A 10,806-nucleotide genomic window follows, 5' to 3' on the forward strand; every position below is an offset into this window, starting at 1 on the left:
AAATAAAAAAATAAGAATATCGTTTTATGAAGATAATATCGACTTGTATAACAATTAACAAATTTAGAATATACCATAGGAATCACAATATCTTTAAAATATTGGTGATTCTATTGTTGAAAAAAAAAATTATTCTCGCATCTGCAATATTTTTTTTTTGTAAAAGACATCTGCAATATTGTATTTTTTTTTGACAAACATCTGCAATATTGTTACAATTAGAGTAGTCTATCAAGGGAAGGGAACTATAAACTACTATTAGGGTTTAGGTAATGTATTTTGGTAGATTCAACTTCTAGAGATTACCACTTAGTAACTTTTAATATTTTTCACTTATATATCAAAATTGTGAATAACGTCAGCAATAATACACATGTATAAAAATATATAGTATATCAAATTTCTTAATAATATTATTAATTTCCTGTGCTCAGAACAATATTACTTTCACAAATTTCTAGGACATGTGTATGTTTAGTATGATTTCTACTCGGTTTAGATTAGTTATTGTGGTTGTTTGATTTGGAAAAGAAATTTCATGGGAAGTCCTCGTGTTGCAATTTTTTTTAGAAAATTTTCTCTATTTTTTTTTCGTTCTTACCACACTATTATCATTTAGAGGGAAAAAAATTGATTAGAGAGGGAGAAAGAGTCTGTTTTTTTGTTTGTATAATACTTTCCGTATATCGGATTTTCAAGTTCGCTTTGGCGATTTCTCTTTTCGCATAGGTGATTTTGTGGTGTTTTCAACTCAAGTTCGCCCTGTTATATTCTTTGATTTTGGGTTGAGTTTTAATAATCTTTCGCTGGATTGATTTATATTCCGTTTGCTTGGGTCAGAATCTTTACTTCTTTGTTGGTTGGGCACATATCCCTTTTCTATGAGGCTCTTGTTTCTCTTATTAAATAAGAGTTAACTAGATTTTGAACAGCACAACTGTACGGGTATTTATTTTTATGTTTATATATATATATATATATATATATATATATATTTTTTTTTTTTTATTTAATTATAATATATTTTTAATATTATTCATATATCTATACTATTAAAGCATGATCCTATTGTGTTTTTTTACCTAAATATGTCCTTTCTTTAACTAACATTGCTTATTTCGTTAAAAGCAATCAAGTAATATAAATAACAATTTTTTATTGGGTCATTTTTTTGGATCCAGCTCACTGCCCACATCATCTTTCTTGGGCCATTTGGACCGATTAAGAAATCAGATCTAATTCTTATTTTTTTCTCCAAATTCAAATAATTTATTTTCAACAATTCTTAATATTTTGTGTAGTGAACAAAAATTAATAACTTAATTATTATGTCTTTTCTTTTTAATATAATTTAAGCATTCATAAAAAATTTGAATTTTTTCATTGAAAAGTATAAATCTTTATTAAAAGTATATAATTTTTTATTAAAAAATTAACCACATAATAAAATTAATATACCAGAGTTATACCAATTTAATTCATTAAAAATAAAGTTTAATTTTCTAAACATAAATACTCATTAGACCTGGACGTTCGGATACCCATTCGGATACGGATCGGTTCTTTCGGATATCGAGTTTTTCGGGTTTTGTAATTAAACCCCATTCGGGTTCGAGTCGGGTCTTTCTGGGTCCGGATGGGTTCGGTTCTCATGCATAAGAACCTGCAAAATAACCAAATAACCAAAGTATCTAACGGGTTCAGTTATTTGTACTCAAAGTAACCAAAGTATATGATTCGGTTCAAATATTTTTGTATCCAAATTATTCGAAAGTAACCAAAAATATACATTTTATACAGTTGTTTGGGTAAACTTTTATCCAAACTATCATATTTTATCCAAAAATACTAAAAAGTACCGAAAATAACTACTATAGTTAACTTATAACATTAATTTAAAATTTAAAATAATTATAAATATAATTATAACATATATTTTTAGATATATTTCGGATATCTTCAGGTACTCATTTGGTTCTCGGTTCGGGTCAGATTCGGGACCGGTTCTTCGGATATAGCAATTTAGAATTCATTCGGATATTTATCCCGGGTTTGATCAGGTTCGGAATCCTGATTTTCGGGTCGGTTTCGGGTTGGTTCTTCGGGTCCGGATATTGTGCTCTGGCCTATACTCTTTTAAAATGAAAAACGATAAAGAAAAATAAAAAAGTTTAAGTCTTTTATAAAAAACAAATATATAAAATATGACATTTAGTAAATATTTGTCAATTTTTTAAAAATAATAAAAGAAAATAAATCCGCGCTTTGAAAGCGCGGATCAAAATCTAGTTTAAATGTTTAAATCACTATCTCAACTACAATAATTTTATAGTTTTTATGATGTATTTAATTTTCCTATTGAATTTGATTTTGATGATTAAAAGTGACATACTTGAGAATTATTTTATATTTAATTTATTATAATTCTGATCCGTAATTCAAAGTGCTAGCTAGATTTCTTTGAGAAATTTGTTTTGTTTATTCAGTTTATATAATAAATTATTGTATATATAAAAGTTTAAGAAAAGTTAATTTTTATGCATGTATTATATAGGTTATTAATGCAAACTCATTCTACCAACATATTATATTTTTAGAATAAATGTTTTATATTTATGAAAATAAAATATACTAACTTATCAATTTAATATAATTTTATCATATTTACTTCAATATAATAGTTTAATTAAAATGATATATTTGTTAGAAATGGCTTACTTCAAAATTATTTTGTATTTAATTTATTATGATTCCGACCCGTAATTCAAAGTGCTAGATTTTTTTTATTAATTTGTTTTGTTAATTCAGTTTATATAATAGATTATTGTATATATAAAATTTTAAGACAAGTTATACATGTTATATAATTAAACAGAAATGGATATTGCATCCAACAAAATTTTCTTAAAATCTTTGTAAAATTTATTTTTGAAAAGTAATCATTTTAAGTGGCTATTATCATTACAATATTTTATATATTTTTTTATTTTTTTTTATAAATCAAAACTAAATTAATTTTAAATTTCTGATTATATTTTATGACAACTAAAATTTAAATTAATCAATTTTCAAAAATAAATTTTGAAAAGATTCTGAATAGATTTTTCAAAGATTTTGTTAGAATTTTTTTAAATTAATCTTTAAAATAAAAATAAAAATGAAGATATTAAATGATATTATAGATAAGTCATGTGTATTTTATAAATCTTTGAAATAATGGTCCAACTTAAAATATCACACATGAAGTGAAGTTGTGACTTCTATTTTAATATAATAGACTAGATTTTGACCCGCACGCCCGTGCGGGTGTATTTTCTATAAAATATGTTACTATTTTTTTCCATGTCAATATTAGAGTTGGACAAAAAATCCAAATCCAAAAAATCAAACCGATCCCGATCCAAAAAGAAGTACCAAATCCTAACCGAAATTGATTAAATATCTAAATTATTCAAAATTTTGGTATTTAGAGAACTGAAACCGAACCCCATCTGAATCAAGTATTTCAGATACCCGAATGCATTCGAAATAGATTTATATATGTATATATATATATATATTTAATGTATTTAAAAAAATCCAGAATATATATATATATGATACTAAGTTGGTTTAAATAATTGATAATATATATAAATAGTCATATGTAAATATCTACAGTCGTTAAAGTATACTCAAAACACCAAATAGATTTAAAATAATTATTTATTCTCTATCCAAATATTTAAATCAAACCAATTTATATGTTAAGTTTAGGTATTCTGACATATGTTATTCAAATTTATATGTAACATATTATTTTGTTTATATATTTTGAAAAATGTAAAGCATATAAATTTTAAAATAGTTTAAATGGGTTATCCGAACCTGAACAAACCCGCAAAGATTTGAAACGAATCCAAACCAAATTTTAGAAATATCCGAATGAGATTGAAATATCCGAACCCGAACGAACCCGCAAAGATTTGAAACGAATCCAAACCAAATTTTAGAAATGTTCGAATGAGATTGAAATCTTTGACCCTGGCAACCCGAAACCCAAACAGACCCGAACGGAACCTGAATGTGTACTGGAACGCCCACCCCTAATTCAGAATCTATTTTTTTCCTTTAAAAATAGAATAAACATATAATTAATAGTATTTTATACGTACGATCATACAAATAATTACATATATTATATTTTTAAAGTTTAATGTGAAATGAAAAAAATCATAATTTAAGTTGGTATATGAAATTTGATTTTTTATTGTAGTTTTCTTATATATATTGAAAACATTCTTCAATAATGGTTATTGGAAAATATTTTAGTAAAAGTAAATTTTTTAATATATGCATATGTTGAATCAATTTTTGATATAACTTTAAATTATTATTTTGATTTGAAATATATATAAAGCTTTAATTTTATTATGGTATAATCTAGTTAGTTGTCATTGCGTAGAAGTAGGAATGGGTTTTTTCTAATAGTCTTGAATTCAAAAGGAAAAGAGTATTATTAGTTTCAATGTTGTGTTGAAATTAAATGTAATGATGTTTAACTTGTTCAAGTCTCCACGTGCATGGCCCAGGATCATCTTCATATATAAAAATTAAAAATATAATTATTTAGTTTGGTACTTCATTTGGAAACAGACGTTGAGAATCTGAGACTTTCAAAATTTAATAGTGCTAAAATCTTTCACTTCCAAAATATACTGGATTACGTATAAATTTTCATGGGTTTGAAATATAAATGGGCTGGTAGTTGTTCTGTGAAACAAAAATGGGCTGGCGAATGAGATTGCATTAATAATGTATTGGCCACCGGAATAATCGGTTACTAAATGTATTAAATAACAGTGCTTTAATTATAACTAATGGCATGTCTTAGTAATTATTGTGCAAAACTCAGGATTAAATAATATTTGTACTTCAGTTTTATTAAATAATATTTGTACTTCAGTTTTAATAGATTAGATATGTCAACATGAAATGGAGCAACTCAGATGAAAAAGACGGTGGTTATTTTAGATATATTCAATTGATTTAAGGAGGATTCAGTAGAAATTGGCATCTTTTACACATATGGTCTGGTAACGAGTTTCTTACTTGAATCAATTGGAGATTCTCAGTTTTAATTCACCAGTGGTTGTAAGAGATTCAAGCCTTTAGCGGTAGTTGGTAGCGAAAGATTGAATATGAAGAGTAAAAAATCAAGGCGAAATAAAGTTTGAAGATGGGAAGATTGAAGCTCCGTCGCTGGTAGTGGTCAGTACTGGAGGTGAAACGAATGATCGAGATAGCATGTCCCAGTTATGTCACGTGGGTGAAGATTATTACGCTGTGATACACGTGGTTCATTCGATGTAATATGTGTAGGTTGTATAAAAAAGTTATATTTAATAAAGCTAGAAATTGACAAAAAAAAGGAAAAGAAAGTATAATTGTGAGTGAAGAGCTGTTTAAAATATTGACATTCAAATACGTGAGGGCCTATAATATTATCAATTGTCTATGGAGCCCAAATTAGTTACAAAGGGAAAGAACAAATCGTTAGTTAACTAATTTCCGGAAATAACCTTATAATCATCTTCTATACATTATTTATCAAGTGATGTTTTAGGTGTCATCACCACAATTATTTGAAACAAAAAAATGATGACATGACTACTGAAAAATATGACATAGATCATGTTTTATTAGGATATGGCTTGAAGCAATTATAATACATGATTAAATTATGATATAGAAAATTGAATATAAGAATATAATAAATAATTTAATTATAAAAAGTCAAATATAAGATAATAAATATATTAGTTATTACCTTAATAACAAAAATATGAGCAAAAAATAAATATTCGAAAAGATTAACGTACTAAACAAGATAATAACAAAGAAACTAAAAATATTTATTTTATTGGTATTTTATAAAATTTTAATGTTTGTAAGAAAATATATCATTATTAGACTTATATTTCATGATTAAAATGTTTTATATACTATTGATGTTTTAAATTTCTTAAAATATAGAAAACAATATTGAACTTATAATATAAAAATATTTTTTATAAATACTTATATTTATTTATCAATTAATTTTTATAAAAATAAACAAAGGCAATAGAAATTAAAAATCAAGTGTGGTAGTTTAGTACTGAAAGATTTATTTAAATTTATTATTTAAAATAAATATATGACTAATCGAATTCTGAATTTACTCAGCCCAGTAATGCTATGGTAAGTTAAAATCGGATTTAACACTAATAGTTGGTGAATTTGTGTTACCGTGAACTGCTATCAATATCTCTATAATATTATTTGAGAAGTCAGTTTCTTATGTGTCGCGCTCACGTTAACTCTCACGGTGGTTGATTACATTGATACCCTTAATGAATCAAAAATATAATATTAAATACTATAATTGATTTTTATTCAAATTTCTTTTGTAAAATTTCCAAATATCATATATAATAAAAAAGGAATTTAAAAACGAAAATATATGTATAAATAATATGATTTCATTAAAAAGGAAAGTTCACAAATAGTAATATTGCATTAAAAATATTTTTAAAATAATATAAAATATACTAATAAAATAATTTCTTTATACTTTTCAAAGTAACAGAAATAATTTATATATATCTATCTATTTTTTAGATGATTACATAAAATAATTAAGTAACATAAACTGATATATTGATATAATATCTCTGGAGATATTGTAACTAGAGGTGTGGTTGGCACATCGTTTCAGCTCCGAGGTTTTGCTGCCAAAGGTTAGTTAAAAGCTTTTACCTTTGTGTCTATTGAATTGGTTTTGATGAAGTTCATTGTCGTTCTTACAGTCAAAAGGCATTGTTTTTTTTTTCTTTTTCTTTTTCTTTTTGAAGCTAAGAAGAAGTCCAAGTCAGATGGAAATGCATCGTCTGAGGAAGGTATGTCGAAAAAGGAGATTGCTCTTCAGCAAGCACTTGATCAGATTACCAGTTCTTTTGGCAAAGGCTCCATCATGTGGCTCGGTCGTGCTGTTTCTCCTAGAGATGTCCCGGTTTACTCTACCGGGTCTTTTGCTCTTGATCTAGCATTAGGAGTTGGTGGCCTTCCCAAGGTATGATAGTACTCTTTCCTCTAGAATATGTCTTCTTGTTATTTAGATTGGTTTATTTAGTGGTAAATAGATTGGTCTGTGTATCCTTTGGATGGTCCTGTATTACTGGTCTCTTAGGTTTGGGTTGCTTCTTATTGTTATGCTTATGTACACTCAATATAGGGACGTGTTGTGGAGATATATGGTCCTGAAGCATCTGGGAAAACAACACTTGCTCTTCATGTTATTGCTGAAGCACAAAAACAAGGAGGTTAGTACATGTTTCTTTGCAGAACCATATTGGGAGTTGAAGGTGTGAGCTTTCTAAAGATTAAAGAATGTTGCTTTGCGTGTACAGGAACATGTGTATTTGTAGATGCTGAGCATGCTCTTGACTCGTCACTTGCTAAGGCAATCGGTGTAAATACAGAGAACCTGCTTCTATCACAGCCTGATTGTGGCGAACAGGCTCTTAGTCTTGTGGACACTTTAATCCGAAGTGGTTCGGTTGATGTTATTGTTGTTGACAGTGTAAGTAAGGTGATTCTTATGAGATGTAATAATGGATCAATGCCTTTGTCCGAGCTCTATAGATCTCTCCTCACGGTTTCATGTGTTTTTTTTTCTGACAGGTGGCTGCTCTTGTACCTAAAGGAGAGCTTGAGGGCGAGATGGGTGATGCTCATATGGCTATGCAAGCAAGATTGATGAGCCAAGCTTTGCGTAAACTGAGCCACTCTTTATCGTTATCGCAAACTCTTCTCATCTTTATAAACCAGGTAATAGAACTTCTGTAGCTGAGATTTGTAGATAAAATTGTACCTCTTATGAGAATGTATCTTGTTTTCTACTCAGGTGAGAGCAAAGCTTTCTACATTCGGAGGATTTGGAGGTCCAACAGAAGTAACATGTGGTGGCAATGCCTTGAAGTTTTATGCTTCTATGCGTCTGAATATAAGGCGAGTGGGACTTGTCAAGAAAGGCGAAGATGTGAGTATCCAAAACTTGCTCACAGATCTTGAGTTTAAAGCTTTGTCTAGAAACTACATCTACTTGTATACTTGTGCAGACAATAGGAAGTCAAGTTGCTGTAAAGATAGTGAAGAACAAACTTGCACCGCCGTTTAGAACAGCGCAGTTTGAGCTCGAGTTTGGGAAAGGGATCTGCAAGGTCACGGAGATAATTGAACTGAGCATTAAGCACAAGTTCATTGCTAAAAACGGAACGTTCTACAATCTAAACGGGAAGAACTACCATGGAAAAGAGGCTTTGAAGAAGTTTCTGAGATTGAATGAGCCGGTTCAAGAAGAGCTTATGACCAAGCTAAATATTTATAAAATAAATATGTTACAATAGTTGATTGTTCTTTAATTTTAATTTTGAATTAATTTATAATTTGTATGCATAATTTATACTAATAATATTATATTATTTTAATCAGACATATGATTTTAAATAAGTTATCATTTTGGTATATTGGATTGCATCAATCAATTTCTCTAAATTCAACTAATATTTTTTATTTTAAATATATGAAAATTATTATTATTTGCTTTTACTTTGGTTGTTATCTTAGATATGTAAATATATTTGAGGAAGATTATGTATAACTTAAGATATATTGTGCTTAGAATGAAGTAAAAATAAACTAAATATTTGATTCCAAATTACAAAAATTAAACTATATGTTGATTTTTAAAATAAAATATTAGAAAGTAAAACGATAATCAATTGGAAGTTACTTACATAAGTAACTAATACTTTTTGGAAGCTCATGAACACATATCAATATTTACAATAACTAAAATATTTATTAAAACATTAATAATTATATGTGTTCCCTAAAACCTATATTACTTACATTGATATATTTTTTTGTTTTATATTTTTTTTTTAAATTTAAAATTGTTATCTGTGTTTTTAGTTATATTTGTATAATATTTTTTAAATGATTAATAAGAAGTTTTAATAATTATATTAAAATAATTGGACCACACTTATATCAATAGGTAATGTTCATGTTTTAATAGTATTGATTAAAACCTCTTATTAATCATTTAAAACAATATTATACAATTAAAAACAAAAATGTGACCTTAAACACATAAATATGACTTAAATATAAATATAAAAATTAAATTTATAACAAAAATATAAAACAAAATATATCCAATTATATTTCTAGAAAAATTAAAAATAAAACATATATTTACTTACATTTATAAAATAAATGCTAAAAATTAATTTAAAAGTATAACATATAAAAATAAGTCAGTTTATTATGTGTCGCGCTCACGTTAACTCTCACAATGGTTGATTACACTGATACCCTTAATGAATTAAAATTATTATAGTTAAATATATAATTTATTTAGTTTCATTTTAAAAAAATTTCCAAATAACATAAATAATAAAAAGGAAACATTTATAAAGTTTAAAAGCAAATTTAAAAACAAAAATATATGCCTATATAATATGATTTCATTAAAATGGAAAGTTCACAAAATAGTAATATTCAATTAGAAATAACATAAAATATACTTTTGAAGTAATAAAATAATTTATTTATATGTATATTTTCTTATATGAAAATATATATTTGTATATAATGTGATTTAATAAAATAAAATTTTACATAGATAATCTTGATATTAGAAAATAAATAATATTTATTTTATAATTTTAAACAATTAAATTTCAAAATAATAGAAATATTTTATACATCTATCTATTTTCTTAGATGATTACATAAAATAATTAAGTAACATAAAAATGTATGTTTAATTGACAAAAATAGTTTATAATTAGTATTATTGAAATATTTTATTTATTTTCATATAGTTATTTGACTATAATATCTTTCCATTACAGCAAAAATATCTATAAATTATATTTTACTTATATAGTATAATTTCTCAAATAAAATCACATTTTTATTGTTTATTTTTAAGAGATATTAGAAAATGAAAAATAGATTTTAACAGTAAACATCTTTTGATCAAATAATTACAAAATATTTTAAATTAAAATAACACGATATACTTTAACAAGGTAGATATATTATATTTTATCATTATTAAAATTATATGTTCTCTTAATATTAAATTTGCTTTTAAAATTTATGTTTTAATCTATGTTTGTGTAATTTAACATAACCATAATCAAAATACGAAAGAAAATATAAATCCAGATTTTTAAGATTATTTAAATAAATGTCAGTTTACCATTCAATAAATCTAATGCATAAAATTATTTATAATTTATAAAATATTTTAATAACTGTAGATATTGATATGTGTTCATGAGCTTCCAAAAATATATCAGTTACTTATGTATGTAACTTCCTATTGATCATTGATAAATATATGAAAATACATGCACATTAAACGATAAATAAAAATAATTTGATATGATTAACTAAAATAAAAATAATTATATTTCAGTTTGAATTTGAAAGAATATATGCAACTTAATATACTCACGTTTTTCCTGAATATACCAGGCCCGCGTTTTTGGGTTTACGACGAAAGTACCAGGCCCGCATTTTTGGGTTTACGAGGAATATACCAGGCCCGTGTTTCAGTTTACGACGAATTTACGAGGACACGTGCTTTCAGGAATTACGACGAATGTACCAGGCCCGCTTTTTTTGTTTACGACGTGTTTACAACGAATCTTTGAAACCACAAATCAAATCCCTAAACCCCGATTCATGGTTTACAACGAAGTTACG

At 26.0% G+C, this 10,806-nt stretch overlaps 1 protein-coding gene across 2 annotated transcripts; it reads left to right on the forward strand.

Annotated features, from left to right (window-relative positions):
- Positions 1-6,703: 6,703 nt before the first annotated feature.
- Positions 6,704-8,450, forward strand: LOC108834690 (DNA repair protein recA homolog 3, mitochondrial). Of its 2 annotated transcripts, none has more exons than XM_056995538.1 (7): positions 6,704-6,761; positions 6,876-7,093; positions 7,256-7,343; positions 7,431-7,612; positions 7,705-7,851; positions 7,928-8,062; positions 8,142-8,450. In XM_056995538.1, the coding sequence occupies exons 2-7, from the start codon at positions 6,923-6,925 to the stop codon at positions 8,427-8,429; spliced, it is 1,011 nt and encodes a 336-aa protein (XP_056851518.1). In that variant the 5' UTR covers positions 6,704-6,761; positions 6,876-6,922; the 3' UTR covers positions 8,430-8,450. The 2 variants fall into 2 exon arrangements, with proteins under 2 accessions (XP_056851518.1, XP_018463517.2); XM_018608015.2 differs by having other exon boundaries at positions 7,431-7,603; positions 8,142-8,445.
- The last annotated feature ends 2,356 nt before the right edge of the window (positions 8,451-10,806 follow it).

Source organism: Raphanus sativus, chromosome 9, assembly GCF_000801105.2.
Source record: "Raphanus sativus cultivar WK10039 chromosome 9, ASM80110v3, whole genome shotgun sequence".
Taxonomy (NCBI): domain Eukaryota; kingdom Viridiplantae; phylum Streptophyta; class Magnoliopsida; order Brassicales; family Brassicaceae; genus Raphanus; species Raphanus sativus.